Source organism: Lithobates pipiens, unplaced genomic scaffold (assembly GCF_037356315.1).
Source record: "Lithobates pipiens isolate NorthernLeopardFrog02 unplaced genomic scaffold, aLitPip1_a1.2 Scaffold_13, whole genome shotgun sequence".
NCBI lineage: Eukaryota > Metazoa > Chordata > Amphibia > Anura > Ranidae > Lithobates > Lithobates pipiens.
Window position 1 is genome coordinate 118,040,807 of NW_027507718.1, and position 19,878 is coordinate 118,060,684.

Here is a 19,878-nt window from a genome sequence, read left to right on the forward strand (position 1 = left end):
TTTTGTAAAGCGGATATAACCATGTGAATTTACCACTGTAAGCACACTTGGTAGTGAAATAGTTTGTACCTCTGCTACAAAAAGTTTGGTTTGCATGTAAATGCAAAAAAAAATAAAAAAAAAATAAAAAAAGATGTGAAATAAAAAAAATTATGATAATGTACATCGGCATAAACCCTTTCAATAACTTCAGTCATGACGTCTTTATTTATTGGTCAAACAAAATTAATACTGAAGGTAAAGTAATTATGGAGCCCACCGTTAGTCTATCCCAAACTGGTAGTTTTATGGGACTGGGGGTACATATGCTTGCACTGGTTAACAGAAGAAAAACCTTAAACCTTCACCTTAAAGTGGTTGTAAATCCTGTTACACCCACTTTAACCTACAGGTAAGCCTATAAATAAGGCTTACCTAAAGGTACCGTGAATATCTCCTAAACTTGCACTGGTTTAGGAGATATTCACTGTATCCACGTGTGCCGATTTCTTCAGCACATGTGTACTGAAGAAACTGCTCACTTATGCCGTTTCTCCAGGAGCTGTGCAGTGACCGGCAGCTCCTGCACGCATGCGCAGGAGTGACGTCATCTCTGCTTCGGCCAATCACATCGCTGGAGCCCGCAAACCTGGAAATATAGGAGACATGTCACCGGTCACAGAGGTGTACGGGGATCGCTGCAACAGCTTTGATCTAAGGCAAGTATGGCGATGCATACTAGCTCAATATGCCTTTTATCTTACAGGTTGGTTTTTTAATTTAGTTTTTTTTGTTTTGTTTTTAGAGAGAATTTACAACCACTTTAAGCACTTTTTGATCCAGCAGTGGGCTGTTCCTGACGTCACGCACTTCCAGAGCAGGTCTATGGAGCCTATGCGCTTGATGTTAGGAACAGTCCCCACCCCTTGAGACTGCTGGAGCACTGGGGTGCAGGGACCAGGTAAGTATATCTCCCTTCATCTCTCACCTACATGAAAAAGAGCAATTAACCCTTGCAGTGGGGCACTGCTCCACTGCAAGGGAGAACTTTTTTTCAGTTCAATTTTATTATATTCTGAAAATCACATTTCTATATGCATAACTCACTAAATAGCCCACAATGAACTAAAAGCCAACAATTCAATGCTGTTTTGCATATCTTGGAGTGTTAGAGATTTTGTATGGTGTAGAAGGAGGCTTATGGTGCCCATACACTAGACGAAAAATAATTTGGCAGCTTTTTTTGTCCAGGCACAAATCAAAAATTAATATGTATGGCTAGCATTAATCCACTCACCAGATCAATACAGCACATCTGGGCTTTGGCTGAGATATTTCAACTACAACATACATGTTAACACCGTATCTGGTCAAGATGCAAGCTATGTGATTGGCCCAAGTAAATTTATATTGTCCATAAACGTCTACGGAAAATTCACTAGAAGGTATATTATACACAATGGGGTAGGGCATGCCTCAGCATTTTTTTATGCTCCTTGCCCTCTAGAGGCTAAAAAAAATAAAAAAAAATAAAAAAATTCACTGCTCAGGCCCTTTAAGTGTCATTCTAAGAGCTGCTAGCACTATAAATTCGACACTTAAATTTACATAAAATATAAAAACATAAGCATGCAGCACTAAAGAAAAAAAAAATGCACATGAAAATGTGCATACATGAATTCACCTCAATTAATGAATTTTTTTTACTTTTAGTGGTGCACACTTAGCTTATTTTATTCATAAGAATACATGGACAACTGACATCTGCAGGTGACAAAAGAACCTCAGTTCTAGCATGACTGTACTGAAGGGGGATAATCTTTCATCCCTAGTCAAGGCAAGCGAGGACACCATGCAAAGAGTCAAACTCTTGCCATAATATACCTAAATCTAGATATAATATCTAGAGATCCATCATAATTAAAGTGATACTAAAGTCTTAAATAAGTGCTTTAACCCCCTGCGCTACTATGTGCGCACAGACTGTGCAAAGGAAATATAAAAAGACAGACTTGACCAATATCTATGTTGGGGTCTGCTGCTGTGAACCTGGTGGTCTTGACTGTAAATGGTGAAAAAAGTGAGTAGATGGTACAGCGCTCACCTATAGTTACTATATTAAATTGCCACAATGCAATTACGCTATATAGGAGGCCCTATACATCACTTGAAAGAATGCAATGTATTAAACTGGGCAAATAAATCATACAGACCAAAACAATCAATAGCTTAAAACGACACTGCTGTGATGCAGACAGTGCTGTACACACCCAATCATGTTGTATATATTTGTTAAAACAGAATATGCAAAGTGAAAAATAGCAAAGAAACCATTTCAAAAAACCTCCAGTGCCCACCACCTTCCAAATTATGCGCTCACCTCCATTTGTGACCTTCCACAGGTCAACATGTGCCTTTCCCTTTAAGGGGCTTAAAAAACCTCTGGTGGGTAGAGGGCTCCTTGGGGCAGGGCCTAGTAACATCAGCACGCACACAGTTTGTTGGTTGCCATTTCAACATCCACATGATCCTTAGGGGTCTACACACCCTAAATGTGCTATGCATGCTGTCTGAGTGCACCAGAGCCAGTGCACTGAAAAATGTGTTACTTTGTTTTTTATTAAAGTTTTTAAACAATTCAGCACTGTCAGTTTTCTGAGTTCTGTACCACTGTTAAAGATTACCAAAAGACACAGTAGATATACTAATTAGGAATCCATCTACACACCAGAGGTTTTTTAAAAGCCCCTTAACCACTTCAGTTCCGGACCAATAAACACCTTAAGGACCAGAGGTCTTTTTGCAATTTCGCACTGCGCTGCTTTAACTGGTAATTGCGCGGTCATGCAATATTGCACCCAAACGAAATTTGCGTCCTTTTCTTCCCACAAATAGAGCTTTCTTTTGATGGTATTTGATTGCCTCTGCGATTTTTTTTTTTTGCGATATAAATGAAAAAAGAGCGAAAATTTGGAAAAAAAAAGATATTTTCTTCTTTTTGTTATAAGAAAAATCGAATAAACTAAATTTTAGTCATACATTGAGGGCAAAATTTATTCAGCCACATGTCTTTAGTAAAAAAAATGTCAATAAGCGTATATTTTTTGGTTTGCGCAAAAGTTATAGCGTCTACAAACTAGAGTACATTTTCTGGAATTTACACAGCTTTTAATTTATGACTGCCGATCTCATTTCTTGAGGTGCTAAAATGGCAGGGCAGTACAAATCCCCCCCAAATGACCCCATTTTGGAAAGTAGACACCCCAAGGAAATTGCTGATGGGTATGTTGAGCCCATTGAATATTTATTTTTTTTGTCCTAAGGGATTGAATAATGACAAAAAAAAAAAAAAAAATTTTTTTTACAAAAAGTTGTCACTAAATGATATATTGCTCACACATGCCATGGTTATATGTGAAATGACACCCCAAAATACATTCTGCTGCTTCTCCCGAGTACGGGGATACCACATGTGTGGGACTTTTTGGGAGTCTAGTCGCGCACGGCACCCCGAAAACCAATCACCACCTTCAGGATTTCTAAGGGTGCAAATTTTTGATTTAACTCCTCACTACCTATCACAGTTTCGAAGGCCATAAAATGCCAAAATAGCACAAAACCCCCCCAAATGACCCCATTTTGGAAAGTAGACACCCCAAGCTATTTACTGAGAGGCATGTTGAGTCCATGGAATATTTTATATTTTGCCAAAAGTTGCGGGAATATTACAAACTTTTTTTTTTTTGCACAAAGTTGTCACTAAATGATATATTGCTCACACATGCTATGGGCAGAAGTCAAATTACACCCCAAAATAAATTCTGCTGCTTCTCCCGAGTACGGGGATACCACATGTGGGGGACTTTTTGGGAGCCTAGTTAACTAGCTACCTAGCGACACTAGCGACACTGATGCAGCGTTCAGAAAAATTATCGCTTAGTGACACTGGCAAAAGGGGGTGAAAGGGTTAACTAGCGGAAATCAGGGGGTTAAAACCATTATTGGGTAGTATATCGGGGTACCTAGCGCTATAAAAACCTGGCGGTGAACCTAAAAAAATAACTAGCTACCTAGCGACTGTAGCGACACTAATGCAGCGATCAGAAAAACGATCGCTTAGTGACACTGGCAAAAGGGGGTGAAAGGGTTAACTAGCGGCAATCAGGGGGTTAAAAACATTATTGGGTAGTATATCGGGGTACCTAGCGATATAAAAACCTGGCGGTGAACCTAAAAAAATAACTAGCTACCTAGCGACACATGCAGCGATCAGAAAAATGATCGCTTAGTGACACTGGCAAAAGGGGGTGAAAGGGTTAACTAGCGGCAATCAGGGGGTTAAAAACATTATTGGGTAGTATATCGGGGTACCTAGCGCTATAAAAACCTGGCGGTGAACCTAAAAAAATAACTAGCTACCTAGCGACTGTAGCGACACTAATGCAGCGATCAGAAAAACGATCGCTTAGTGACACTGGCAAAAGGGGGTGAAAGGGTTAACTAGCGGCAATCAGGGGGTTAAAAACATTATTGGGTAGTATATCGGGGTACCTAGCGATATAAAAACCTGGCGGTGAACCTAAAAAAATAATTCCTAAACAATACACAGGGGAGGAAGCTTCTCATTGGCCAGGAGCGATCCAGAGGGGGTGGCCGAAAACGAACGGCCATCCCCTCATCACGGAGCGCTCCTGCACCGAATCGGACCGCCGTAACCAGCGGGAGGGGGTCCGATGGGACCCCCCACCCGCTGGAAGGCAATCACGTAGATGTACGCGATTCTGCCTGCCTGTGCCATTGTGCTGACGTACAATGGCAATACGGCGGTCCTGAAGTGGTTAAAAAGGGAAAGGCACATGTTGACCTGCTAAAGGTCACAAATGGAGGTGATCGTATAATTTGGAAGGTGGCGGGCACTGGAGGTTTTTTGAACTCCACATGAACTTCACGGAAAAGTTTCTTCACTATTTTGGACTTTGCATATTATGTTTTAACAAGTATATATAGAACATCATTGTATGTATACATCACGGTTTACCACTGTTAATTGCATCACAGCGGTGTCTTGTTTTACAGTATTGATGTTTTCGTCTGTATGATATACCTAGCTTAATACATTTCATTCATTTCAAGTGATACATAAGGCCTCAACTATTGTGTACTTTCATTGTGGCAATTGATACAGTAACTATAGGGGAGTGCTGTACCATCTACTCACCTTTGACACTAAAGTCTTTTTATTTTTGTTTAAAACTAAACAAACGTGTTATACATACCTGCTCTGTGCAGCGATTTTGCACTGAGCAGCCTGGATCCTCCTTCTCAAGTCCCTCGCTAGCACTTCTGGCCCCTTCCTCCTGTTGCATGCCTCCAAGAGCAAGCAGCTTGCTGTGGGGGCACCTGAATCAAGCCACTGCTGTGTGTCCATTCAGACAGGGAGTCGTGGCTCGGCCTTCCCCCTCGCTCTCCCCTTATTGGCTCACTGACAGCAGAGCCAATGGTGCCCGCTGTGTGTCTCAGCCCATCGGGAGGTAGAGTGCTGAACAGCCATGTCTCTCATGCATCATTGCTGGATCAAGATAGGGCTCGGGTAAGTATTAGGGGGCTGCTGCACACTGAAGGTTTTTTTTATCTTGATGCATTAAGATTTAAAAGAAAAAAAAAAACCTGAGTTTACAACCACTTTAAAGCTTGCTGATAGTCTCTGCATGGCTGAAAAAGGTTGTACATTAAGAGGAAAGCAACAAATATTCCCACTGTTTGCCAAGTGACAAAACCAGTTCATCACTGCTAACGTGTAAAAACAATTTTAGACCATAATTCTGGGACCACTTTAGAAAAAAAGCCAATGGAGGCACAGCTTACATCATCTCTGAAAAATAGAGTTTGAGCTTTAATGGCTATTAAACAAGGGGTCATATACATTAAATATATTAAATAAAATGGAGGAACCATTGATAATATTACATTTCTACTGCTCCGTGATATCATGTACAGCTAAAAATGTTAAAATACATAACTAGTAGTATCGTTAACAAGCCAGAAGATATAGCCGAGAATAGAAAACAAATGACACCACTTCATCCTCTGTGTCCTAAAAACGTGGGTCTAACTGACACACTGCTGCAAACATGTAGTGATGTTCGGGAGTGACAATGGCTGTTCCATGGAAACCACAACAAGTACTGGAAATACGGGTATTGATTTCTTAAAATGTATAGAACAGTAAAAAAAAAAAAAAAAAAAAAAAAAAAAAAAAGGGAACATTAAAAATTGGCTTAACATTCTTCAGGATACAAGATTTAAAAGTATTTGCATGGTAAATAAAAAAGGCTTTAACATTTCCGCTGATAATTTAAAAACTGCCTTAAACTGCTAAATATCCACCAGTCTTATTGGTTTAATGGTCTGTCAGCCATCTTGCCCTAGCAGTGAAAGGGTAATGTGATGATCCCCTACAAAACTATATCAAATATTAAAACCATTCCCCAAGAAAATATAATTTATCCAAAAGGGAGAATGGAGAAGAGGGAAAGAGTCATTCCAACTACCCCAAAAACCGTATTTGTGTGCAGCAAAAAGTTAAAACATTGATAGTATTATATATATATATTTATGAATATAAAATCTAAAAATGCCCTTCTCTGTTAAATCTATTCCATAAAGGGAAACAAAGCTGAAGGCAGATATTAAATATAGCACAAAAAATATTGTTCCAAATTCTATTACCCCTTATCGTGCAAAAGGGAAGGTATAACCTTTGCCACGCACCATGCACTTGGGGAGGGAGCCAGTATCGCTTGCAGACAAGAGGAGTGTCAGAATAATGCAGCATGTAGCTCTGTCTCCAAAACATGGAGTCTCTGAACAGAGGACACTAGAAAATGCCTTTGTTGGCATGTCCACGACATCCTTTCACTTCCAGAACTGAATTTGAATGTACTGTGCATTCCCTTGCCGGTGTTGACCTTCCACAGTTCTGTACACAGAAGAATCCTGTTCAGTGAGTGCGGGATCAGTTTGTGGTATTGTTTAGATGAGTTTAGCTTTCACAAAAGACTGGCCAAGCTGGTAGTAGGTCCATTCTGAGCCTGAAATTGTACAGGTGGTGATCCATCTGTCCACTGAAAGAAATAAAATGAATACACTGAATAACCTCAGATCAATCATTCTGACAAAAAGATTACTTCAACGTAGATCAAAATTTTTACTAAGACAAATTAAAAGTAAACAAAAAAAAAAAAAAAAAAGTGGCAAAAGCCTGAGATCTCCTGTCTTGATCAGCTGGAGGGGAGAATGACGCAACGCCAACACATGTGGTGTAGTGGTTAGCACTCTCACCTAGCAGTAAGAAGGGTCGCTGGTTCAAATCCCAACCACGACACTACCTGCCTGGAGTTTGCATGTTCTCCCTGTGCCTGCGTGGGTTTCCTCTGGGTACTCCAGTTTCATCCCACAATCCAAAGACATGCAGGTAGGTTAATTGGCTTCTGTCCAAAATTGGCCCTAGTATATGAATGGGGACCTAGGATTGTGGGCTCCTTGAGGTTAGGGACTGGTGTGAGTGTACAGGGATGGGGACAGTTGTAAACACTCACTCAGGTTGAACTGGATGGACTGGTGTCTTTATTCAACCTTACTAACTATTAAACTATGAACTATGAAACTATGCATACTTAATTCCTTCTGACACCAAGATGTTGCATGCGCAGCTCTGTTTACATTTTAAAGTGGTTGTAAACCCTTACAAACCACTTTGACCTACAGATAAGCCTATATTAAGGCTTACCTGTAGGTCCAAGAAACATCTCCTAAACTTATACGGTTTAGGAGACATTTCCAAAAAGACAGCCACCGATGTCTATGGCGCATGCGCTGTAGACAGCTGCGCGCAGGCGCACTGGGCAGGCCGCGGCGATATGCCGTGAATGTCGGCTCCCATGCGCAGGAGTGACATCGCTGCTCCGGGAAATCACAGCGCTGGAGCAGCGAGACCCGGCAGTCACTCTGGGATCCATGGCAGCGGCAGACATGAAGGCCGGAGGACCGCTTCGGGGGGCTTCATTCTCAGGTAAGTTATTCATAATGAGCTAGTATGCCTTTGCCACACTTGAACAAAAAGGTGTATCTATCTACACACAACCTCCAAACATAATATGTGTAAGTAATTTTCTAGCAAGAAGTACCGATTTTAACTTGTAAGCAACAAGTGTCAGAAAAAGGCATGGTCTTTAAGTTGTTAAACTGACCTTGTTTGCAGACAGGAGTTTATCCCTTTGATCTCAAAGAATCAAATGATACATTGTTTATGCTGAGAAATGTTGATAAATATTTAGAGGGAGGCTTTTTTTATTTTTATTTTTTTGACAGCTTTGAGCGCGTAGAGAACAGCTCTCCATGATTTACATTAATTTTAAGATTTTTTTTTCAGGGAATACAAACACTAACCGTTGTGAGATTGTGTTCTGGAAGACTACATGCTTCTATATGATCCTGGAGCAATTGCTGAGAGAAGTTTTGGTGCATCTGTGCTGCCTCATGGGCATCAATTGTGTTTCCACAAGCCTTGTTCAGATCTGTGTATGACAAAGAAACAGATACATTGGAAAAAACATTTGCTTAATTGTTAGATAAGGTATTGTGCTTTGTGATTGGTCTGCTATAGTCAGCGCAGATCTCAGGCAAAATTAGAGGGGTTCTGCATCTTGCGATGGCTGCGATTGGTTCAGCATGCGTTTTCAAACATTCAACCCGTTTGTAATGAGGAAGGTGAGTGGCAGCAGTGGATTCAGGGTGGGGGGGGGGGGGGGGGGGAGGGTTAAAGTGCTATTGACCACCAAAAACGAGGGGGTAGAGGGATTATTGCCACTACCTGTTTTCAGTGGTTGACTTTTAAAGACTAGGCACATCTTAACCACTTTTTTTTTCTCCACAAAAAGATAATTTAGTGTCCACTTCCAAAAAAAGGATTTTAAATGGTGTTTGGACTGACCTGGCAATTTTTTTTTGTGTTTGATAACAAAGTAAGGCTTTTTTTTTTTTTTTTTAAATAGTAACGAAACCAAGTGGTTATCAGATACCACCAAAATAAAGCTCACTTACCAAAATAGGATACAGAATTCAGTACGGTGTTTCATGACCTAGTAATTGTCAGTCTATTATGACTCTGAAAACTGTCCTGGTACATAATTTGACATTGATTGAGAACTATTCACATATTAAACAGGCCCGTAAACTAAAATACATAAGCTTTACACAAATGAGACTAGCATTTGCACAGGTATAAATAAAAATATGTCTCTCCATTTGTATAAAGCACATATCAAAACACACGGGCTTTTGGGCCGAATCCAGCCCGCCAGGCCATTTCATATGGCCCTCCACCTCTCCATCTGTCCCCGCCTTGCCTGAGCTGTTGGCTGCAGAGGACGACAGAACTCCTCTGCCAGACCCTAAACTTTGAGAGGCTTGTCCATGCACCCAGTCTCAGCAGTTGGCAGCTGAGAGGATGACAGAGCAATTCCTACAGACCCTGTGCCTCTCAGAACCTGCACTTTGCGTCCCAACTCCCCCCCGCCCCAGCTTCTTCCTGGCAGCAGCACAAGGTAAGGGGGGTGCGCTATGAAGTATGGGAGGGTGAGGGGGTTTTGACATCTGATATAAGGAAGTAGGAATGCTCTGGACATTAGGGATCAACAGATTATCGGGAAGGCCGAGTATTGCGAGCAAATGTCAGCATTTTTCAAAACATCTGCATCTGTCACAATCTAGACCGATATTAGTCTCCATGGCAGCGGCAATCTTTTTGGGGCCAAGAGGTCTGCAGACTGTGCACAGTAGCGTGCTGAACAATCACACAAAGTCTTTAAGCCTTCGTGCGCAGGTGAACATGCTGAAATGTTATGTTTTTTTTGCACTATAATATTCTTCTACTTAACTGGGAGTATTGAAGAACATGTAGTGTCAGTGTGCCCTGTCCACCGTTTCTCTTTTTGCACTGCAGTAGTGATTTAAATTTAATCAGTGCGGTGCAGAGCACTAGTAACAGTTATACTTTTTCGGGAAGCCATTTATTGTTTTTCAAGCACTTTATTTTTCCCAGTTTTTTGCTTATAGACCTTGTTCATCACACTACAGAGATGTCAGTTTTGAAATCTGAGTGCGTTTTTCTCCCATCAGTTTTCATGTAAAGAATGAGTACTTAATGTTTAATTTTAATAAAAATTAACATGTTCAGTTTATACCAGATTTGTGCATAAAAAAGTGATTTTTGAAAAGTTTAAATGTACAAAACATTGGCAAATATTGGCATGAGAGGTGGCCAAAATATTGGTATCGTATCGGTCGATCCCTACTGGACATCTGCTTAGGAGAATACTATTCTATGCTAGTTGTAAAGGAGGGTTATGCACATAACTTTTACTGGAGATTGCTCAGACAGAACGCCATGGCAGAGCCATGTTCTTTCTGTCAAAGCAGTCTCCAATAAAGTTTTTTGTGGATGATACCAGCGGTGTGCGACCCTCCTTTTCAAACTTGCATCATCTATTACAGGAGTCCAAGTGGTCTCCGTGCCAGTCTGCACCTGCCCTTCACAGCTTAAGTCGTAAGTTATAACTAAAACCAGTAAAAATTGAATGCAGAGGCATTTATTTAATATGATAAAGAGTAGATACAGTTATATAGTTTCACAGATACAACCAGCCCATTGAAGGCAATCAAAATGCTAATGCAACCCAGAATGAAATTTGCAATTGACAGCCCCTGGTATAAAGTAACAGATATTTGTCACTGTGTTTACATGAGGTAAAACATTGGTAATAGAGACTACACTGCAGATCAAGGTTACCAAACTACAGTAGTCGGACACCAAGAGATTTCCTTGACAAGGGAGACATAAGGCATGCTTGTTATCCTATTGTTCTGCCAGTCATTTTAAGCTGTCTTAAATAGGCTTCCTTATGACTGTTTGTTGATCCCTCAATGGGATTACTGGACAGCAAGCTGTAATGCTGGCCTTACACCTGTAGAAAACCTAAAAGTCACTTGTCTGACCAACCAACGGCAGCTTCAAGGGCTCTACCGATTTGGAACAGGTTTTTATTGTAGTCAATGTCTCGATTACTGTAGAACGACTGTTCTACCTCCGCATTAACTTTAACAAGTACATGGGAATAAAATTAGTTATGATTTTTCTTTTCCGAGAGCGAACTTATTAGAAATGTGTTAGTTCCCATTAGATTCAATAAATTTTCCATTCTTGTCTTGATTTTTTTTTCCACTTGCTCTGGCTGAAACAAAATAGTTGAATTTTCCCTTTTAGCTCATAAGTAATCGAATGAACGTTCTGAAAAAACGACAATTTTCTAACAAAATGCTACAGGTGCAAGGCCAGCTTAATATATGTCCTAAAAACATAATGGGGGAATTCAATAAAGCGGCTGTGACACTTTTCTGGTGTTAACCCCTCTTATTAACGTATTGCACAAAAAACAAAGCATCTGCGTCATTTTTGGCTGACCGCGACTCCTGCACAAAATTAGTTAAAAAAATGCACCACTAATTCTGGCGCATTGAATGTGCCAAATTAAAAATAAAATACTGACAGTTCAGTTATTTTGTGAAAGTGGAGCTAATTAAGACCAGCTTTCTTTTGGCGTACAGAGAGAACCTGGCGCAAACAGATTTAGCGAAAGCATATGATGTGCATTCTTAATGTTCTAGACAGGTACATGAATTTGGCATACGCTGCCTCCACTTTTAGAACATATGAAAGACTCTTTTGCAAAATTTGTTTGTGCCAGTAGCCATGAATTTCAGGGAATGTTTCTAGTTATGGTGCTGCTGGAAGGGACTGCATACATTTATGTACGCAGCAAGCAATCTCTAAATTAGGCAGCAAAGTACTTAGCCATACTGTGGTCCCAATAAAATACCCCTTTAAACTAGTTATGAATTGAAGGCTGTTTTAAGGCTGTGTTCATACCTCTTAGCAGAGCTGAGGACCAGAGCTGCACGGACATATCTGGGATCTTGCTGGCCAGCTGCATGGCAGGGACAACCATATTGTTGCTCTCCTAATAGAAAAACAAAAAAGACAGTGGAGAACAAAAAAAGAACCTTAGTATCAATTTTCATTAAAAAAAAACTTAATGCATTACAACCTAAAAATAAGCTTGAAATGTATAGTAAAATTATAAAAAGGTCAACATAACAGCGGATTCATACACCATTATACATGACTGCTTGAAAGCAATTGTGATACGCAAGATTTATTGCGTTTTGGGCAGTGTGGTTTATCAGTCTTTTAAAGAGGAAGTAAACCCTGATGAGTTTACTTCCTCTTTTTTTTCCCTGCAAAGGTAAAGCATAATGGACTACTATGCATCGCATAGTAGCCCATTATGCGTCACTTACCTGACACAGGAGCCAGCGAAGTCGCCGCTGTCCCCTGTAGTCCGCCGCATCCATCTTGCTGGTGGCGTCTCGCAGCTCCGCCGCTGTAATTCGGCGAAGCCGCAATGACGTCACTCCCGCGCATGTGCACGGGAGTCGACAAATGCGGCAGCTCCATTCTTGGAACTGCCGCGCTCAGTGCGCCTGCGCGCCGCTGTCTACGGCGCATGCGCCGTAGAGAGCGGTACCCGTTTTCGGGCAAATATCTCCTAAACCATATAGGTTTAGGAGATATTTCTTGGACCTACAGGTAAGCCTTAATCTAGGCTTACCTGTAGGTCAAAGTGGTTTGTAAGGGTTTACAACCACTTTAAAGGCTCTCTGTAAACCAATTAGGAAGATTTTGACTTATTGTGTCTGTTATACCACCAAGGGAGGGAAAAAAAATAAAATAAAAAAAACCACAGTACATTGACTCTCAGTGAAGTTATATTGCAAAAAAAAAAAAAAAAAAAATGACAGGTTCTCCCACACGATGTGAAACCCAATACTTTAGGCTGGTGATTTACTTTAACTTGTCTGCAAGCTGAATCGCATGCTTTTTTTTACCCCTCCTAAGACTCCAAATTGCCAATTCCTCAAATACTGCAGTCATTACAAAGCCAAATGTTTTCTAAAGTTTTTTTTCCCTTTTTACAGACTTATCCACACTGTAGAACCATGTTTTTCAGCCTTCTTTACTCCTTTTAAACCAAATGTCAAGTATTCACTAGTGTGGCAAAGTTTATCTCAACTATCCTGACTGTGCATAAATATTTTCAGAGTGACCATTAGGGCCCATATACACCCACACATTTGAATGCAGGTCAACACATTTACACAGGTTAGCCATTGTTTAAAATACTGCTAGTTCAGATCTACGTGAAGCAATGACCTGCATTGTCCAATTTTTGATGCATCAACACACTGTGACAATGACAGGACACAAAAAAATGCACGATTGTTGATTTCACACAAAAACACACACACAGAAAGGTGTGAATAAAAAGCCTTAATGTTTTGCATCACAGATTACTTACTAGAATCATTTAAAAATAGGATTTAAACTGATGAGTGCCTATGAAAAGATTAACCCTGTATATCATGAGGTACTTTCTCAGGATGGGTTTTCTGATGACGACATTAGACTATGCTTGCATATTGTGTAATAACAACCACTTGCAGTCTTCATTGAAAGCCTGTGTGACAGAGCATATGGGGAAAACAGAAGTCTTCGCTGCACACAAAAATTGTACTAGCAACCTAGGTTCTAGTATAAAGTTGCAGTGATCAAATGGATGGGGTATCAGCTTCAAATAGATTGTATATCACAAGCACATCAAACACCTCTTAATCTGACTTTACAATAAAGTCACCAGAAGAGACAATGCTCCACTTTTAAGAGACACACACAGTTCACCTAACAAAGATGTGACGAAAGGCTGTGGTCTGCTGATCACATGCAAACTATTGAAAGAGCATGGTTACCCAACTTTTGAAATTATAGCATGGTAATAAAACTTATACAAGATTTTAGGGATTGGATTTATATACACCAAGCTAAATGCACAGAAATGCATGAAAAAAAATATATATATATTCCTACCCTGTGATTCCCCAGCACATAGAAAATGTGACCAAGGAGCACCAAAGAACATGCCGTAAGTCGGTTGAGGTCTTCAGCATTTGACATCTTTAAAGTTTCACGCAAAAATCGTCTGCAATAGAAGTAAAAACAAATCTGAAATACTGAAGGAAAATCAAAGCATTTATATAGTATTCTTAAAAACTGATTCACCTGCCCGCAAATCCATACTTCCCCAGATTGGAAAACATTGCACCCCAACTATTAACCCTTCTACAACCCCATACTGATCCATGCTATTCAACACTGCATCCCGATTGTACAAGGGAGCACCCATCATCCCTGTGTATAATGCTGCATCCTTCCTCCCCACCCTAGCTGCTTTCCAGTACTGGGAAGGCCCAATTTGTAGAACACTGCACTTTTGAATGTAGCCTACTCCCTTACATTACTGGGGGGCCCCACTCTTAAATACTGCTTCCCCTTTACTGTGAATACTACCCCATCTACTAGAAAATGTTATTCTGCATAACCCTGCACCCCCTTACTATACCCAGCCACATGCACCCATTAGTACAGGGAGCCCCACTCAACTGTACCCCCTCATGTACTCGGCCCCATCTCATTCTGCTCACTAGTAGTACTAAGAAGCCCCACTCTCTAACACTGCGCCCATTTCTACTTACCCTGCCCCCAACTCATACTAGCTACTCTTGGTACTGGAGAGCCCCAATCTCTACAATGCTGCACCCTGCTGCAGTATACCATGTCCTTACCAGAATACTACTGTTCAAAATACTGCACTATGTAACATTTCTATACCTCCCCTTCTATAATACTTTGTAGGGATGGAGATGAAATTACATTTGTGGGGGGAACAAGAAAATGTTTTTCCAAGGTCCAATCAATATTAAAGACGGCACTGGGTGGGAAGGAATACATCCCAATTAGCATTTAAACCCACCCAGACACATACAGGAAGAGTCCCACTTCACAGATCACAGCATTATTCAAGAAGGAAACCCCTCAATACAGAGTCTGTTCTGAAAGTTAGCTGTGCTGCTTCTGGGCAGGATTATATGGTCCACAATTCAATATAAAGCCTGCCCAGTTAAATACGTTAACCAGTATAAACAAGGAGAGTCCCACCCCTCAGATTCCACCCTCCCAGAGCCCAGCTATCTGAACTGATTTACATATAAGGGAAACACCTTCATAATAACCTCCCATAGCCCTTGCTCTGTAGTCATGCAGTAGGGCTGATTCATTTACATGCATAATGCATCTGTTTTGGGGAGGAAAAGCTGGAATTCTTTAACAGCAGCTACAAACAATGTAGTTGCTGGCTTTATTAAAACATTTACCAGCCCAGGGATCCAGCACTGTTTTCACCCAAGGCGGTTCTTTGCTGGTCCTCAGGTCCCCTGGTGCAGTCATGTAGACTGAGAAGCGGCTGGTCCTGCAGCCTCCTGTGACATGTCCCAGGAGGTTGCAGACAGTGAAGGGGCCAGGCAATCTGAGCAAAAGTGGGTCCCTGTCAAATTAGGTACTTAGTGCCAGAAAAAAAAAAAAAGCTACCATTTAAAACAAACCATAAAACCCTGTCCTTTTCCTTATATTGCTTACTTTGCTTCGTTGTATCTGCCTTGGAAGAATGAGAATAATCCACGGATGTAGAAGGCTGCAGCACGGAGGCAGTGTGAGCTAAAGTGAAAGTGTTAGCACAGTGGTTACACAAAAAAATAAAATAAGTCTAAAATATTGCAGTAATTTAATGCTACATAATTATAAAAATGATAAAATAACATCATTTTATTTATTTTTTTTACAGGTGAATAAAAACCAAAAGCAATCTTGTGACTTATCACTAGCATGTCATGTACAATGTCTGTATTTAATCCTTGAAAACCATAGCCATGTAGGGTTAACAATCGGAGAAGCCGTGTACATTACTTTACCAAGTGTAACCAAACTACTATAACATTACATCACAATTCACAAGAAAAACCACCATACACAATTATTCGCCACTTAGGGCAGTGGTGCTCAGAGTGAAGTGGACAGCACACTAAGCACCAATGACTCAGTGGGTCTCAGTCAGCTTTTCAGTGCTACAAACTCTAAGAATGTCAGTGACATTAGTTCAGCAGATCTCATCTGATTGATATTTTTAATAGCTCTAGATGTAGGACAAAAAAAAAAAAAAAAAAAAAAAGGTAAAAAAAATGCAGAACACTACTCCGAGGAATTTACCAAGATAGAACATGGCAACCAATCAGCTTCTAGTTTTCATTTTTAAAGCTTAACAGCAGATTGGTTACTCTGCACAGCCAAGTGTTGCATTGTTCATTATGATTGATGAATTGCTTGTTTGCAATTGCTTGTACCTAGATTGATCACAAATTTCCACCCTAATATAGTTTGAAAAAATAGTCTTACCTTACAGGGAAATTATGGTCTGGGTTAATTCTTTCCAGTAGACTATAAAGCTTTAAGAGAGAAAGACAATTTCCACAAATTACATGATGTAAAGTTCTTCACCTATATGGACAATTCAGCATAGAGATTTACATGTAAAGGTCGCATGCTGAAGAGTACCCAAAAGATGGCCATTATAAACAATTTATAAAAGTGCACTTTTACTACAGGTTCTGCATGATAACCAGGAACAAGAACTTAAAGGAGCTTTAGTCATATTTGTGTTTGTTAAAGTCAGCAGCTACAGTTTTTTGTAGCTGCTGATTTTTAGGACTCACCTGTCCCAGGATCCAGCGATGTGCTCACCCAAGCTGTTCTTTCCATTGGACTACTGTCCAAGGCATCTCACCTGTGGCCACCTGGCTATGACAGCTTGTGGCTTCACAACTGTGTGAGACGCAATGCACATTGTGAATAGTCATGCAGTGTTATAGGTCATGTGACATGTCCCAGAAGACTGCAGGGGGACTCGAGTGGAAAGGGGGTACCTGTTACACGTCTCCAAAATGTTACTTCCAGGTTCTCGGGCTCCAGCGCTGTGAGTGGCCAGAGCCGCGATGTCGATCACAGCACAGCAGCTGAAGAAACGGCACGTATGAGCAATTTCTTCAGTGTTCATGTGCCGATGTCAGCATATGCGTATACAGTAAATCTCCTAAACTGTGGAAGTTTAAGAGAAATTTATGGTACCTACTGGTAAGCCTTATAGGCTTACCTGTAGGCAAAAGTGGTTGTAAAGAGTTTATAACCATTTTAACCACTTAAGCCCGGAGCATTTTCCAGCTAAAGGACCAAGCCCCTTTCTGCGATTCGGCACTGCGTCGCTTTAACTGACAATTGCACGGTCATGTGACATGGCTCCAAAACAAAAATTTACGTTTTTTTTCCTCCCACAAATAGAGCTCTCTTTTGGTGGTATTTGATCACCCCTGCGGTTTTTATTTTTTGCGCTGTGAACAGAAAAAGAGCGGCAATTTAAAAAAAAAAAAAAAATGCTTTTTTACATTTTGCTATAAATATCCCCCAAATTATATTATATATATATATATATATATATATATATATATATATATATATATATATATATATATATATATATATATATTTTCATTCTTTTCCTCAGTTTAGGCCGATATGTATTCTTCTACATATTTTTTTAAAAAAACAAAAAAAAACAAAAAACGCAATAAGCATTGATTGGTTTGCGCAAAAGTTATAGCGTCTACAAAATAGGGGATTGTTTTATGGCATTTATTATTTATTTTTTTTACTAGTTATGGCGGCGATCAGCGATTTTTATTGTGACTGCGACATTATTGCGGACACGGACAATTTTGACACATTTTTGGGACCATTGGCATTAATACAGCAATCAGTGCAATTATAAATGCACCGATTACTGAAAAAAGGTGACTGGCAGTGAAGGAGTTAACCACTAGGGGGCAGTGTAGGGGTCACGTGTGGGTGTTTTTTTTAACTGTAGGGGGCGTGGCTTGGCGTCTGACATCACTGATAGTCTTCCCCTATAACAGGGAACAGACGATCAGCGACAGCCTCACTAGGAAGCACGAGGAGAGGTTTGTTTACACACAACTCTCCCCGTTCTTTAGCTCTGTGACCGATTGCGGGACACCGGCGGCGATCGGGTCCACGGGTCCCGCGGCCACGCAGCTCAGGACTGGGTCGCGAGTGCTCCGCCGCTGGCGTGCTTGCGACCTACGGCTGGGCACTTAAAGGGCAACGCACGTGTACGTGCTTGTGCCCAGCTGTGCCATTCTGCCGATGTACATCGGCGTGAGGCGGTCCTTAACCACTTGCCGCCCTGCCCGGAGGGCGTCCCTGCCCTCCTATTTACTGCCGCAATGCGCGCTCCTAAGAACGCGCATCGGGGAAGTTCTGTGCTGGCCGTGTCCCTTGGACACAGCCAATCAGATAGCTGTAAACGGCCGTTTACAGCGTGATCGGCGTGTCCAATGAGAGGATCTCATATGTAAACAGGAGATCATCTCTCAGTGTCGCTCTCCTTGCTCACACAGACAGCGTGTGAGGAGGGAGAGATGAACGGCTGTAGCGGCCATTAAGTACAAAAAAAATAAAATAAATACATAAAATAAAACTGAAACCTGCCCCCAGTAGCATTTGTCCCCAGTGCCACCTGTCCCCAGTGGCACGTATAAGTGCCATCTGTCAGTGTCACGTGTCATTAATGCCACGTATCCGTGCCATCTCAGTTTCACATGTCATCGGTGCCAAGTATTAGTGCCACGCGTCATTGTCCTGGTGCTCCAGGGCCTTCAAAAGTGTAATAGGTAGTCAACAATTTAGATGTGTAATTTATGCTCCTAGAACACGTGACAGCGCTCCCTGCATGTTGAGCCTCTCCAAGTGGCCAGGCTGTGAAAAAGTCCCACACATGTGGTATTGTAATACTCAGGAGGAGTAGCAGAATGTATTTTGGGGCATCATTTGTGGTATACACATGCCATGTGAGAGAAATAACCTATTACAATGACAATTTTGTGGGGAAAAAAAAATAAAAATCTATATTTTGCAAAGAATTGTGGGGGAAAAAAAAAATGACAACATCAAAAACCTTACCACGCCTCTTACTAAATACCTTGAAATGCCTACTTTCAAAAAAAAGGGGTCATTTGGGGATATTTGTACTTTCCTGGCTTGTTCAGGTCACAAGAAATTAGATAGGCCACCAGTACATCAGATGTGATCAATTTTGTGCGATTCGCACCACAGCTTGTAGACTCTAACTTTCACAAAGACCAAATAATATCCACTAATTTGGGTCATTTTTACCCAAGATATGTAGCAGTATAAATTATGGTCAAAATTTATGAAGAAAAATTAATAATTTGCATAATTTTATCACAGAAACAAAGAATTTTTTTTTTTTCAAACTTAGGTCTTTTTTCATTTGTAGCGCAAAAAATAAACCCAGAGGGGATCAAATACCACCAAAAGAAAGCTCTGTGGGAGAAAAAAAAAAAAAAAAAAAAGGAACAAAAAATTCATTTGGGTACAGTGTTGCATGACTGAGTAATTATCATTCAAAGTGTGAGAGCACCGAAAGCTGAAAATTGGTCTGGGCAGGAAGGGTGTTTTAAGTGCCCAGTAGGCAAGTGGTTAAGCGGTTAATGACTTGTAGAGGATCTGTAAAGAGGAGTGGGACAAAATCCCTCCCTTGATGTGTGCAAACCTGGTGGGCCAACTGAATCGTCTGACCTCCGATTGCCAACAAGGGTTTTACCACCAAGTACCACGTCATGTTTTGCAAAGCGGTCAAATACTTATTTCACTCATTAAAATGCAAATCAATTGTTATATTATTTTCACTTTCACCAATCACCCCCCCTGCTTTATTTATTATTAGAACCCTTTAGCGGCAT

General features: G+C 40.8%; 1 protein-coding gene across 2 annotated transcripts in view; it reads right to left on the reverse strand.

Moving 5' to 3' along the window:
- Window positions 1–5,840: 5,840 nt before the first annotated feature.
- MAU2 (MAU2 sister chromatid cohesion factor) overlaps window positions 5,841–19,878 on the reverse strand; it is a 41,396-nt gene continuing 27,358 nt past the window's right edge. For both annotated transcript variants that reach the window (XM_077475447.1, XM_077475446.1), the window contains exons 14-19: window positions 16,439–16,488; window positions 15,626–15,703; window positions 14,021–14,132; window positions 11,966–12,056; window positions 8,428–8,555; window positions 5,841–7,103 (exon numbers count right to left, since the gene is read on the reverse strand). In XM_077475447.1, coding sequence (XP_077331573.1) covers window positions 7,029–7,103; window positions 8,428–8,555; window positions 11,966–12,056; window positions 14,021–14,132; window positions 15,626–15,703; window positions 16,439–16,488 — 534 coding nt within the window. In that variant the 3' untranslated portion in view covers window positions 5,841–7,028. The remainder of the gene's footprint in view (window positions 7,104–8,427; window positions 8,556–11,965; window positions 12,057–14,020; window positions 14,133–15,625; window positions 15,704–16,438; window positions 16,489–19,878) is intronic.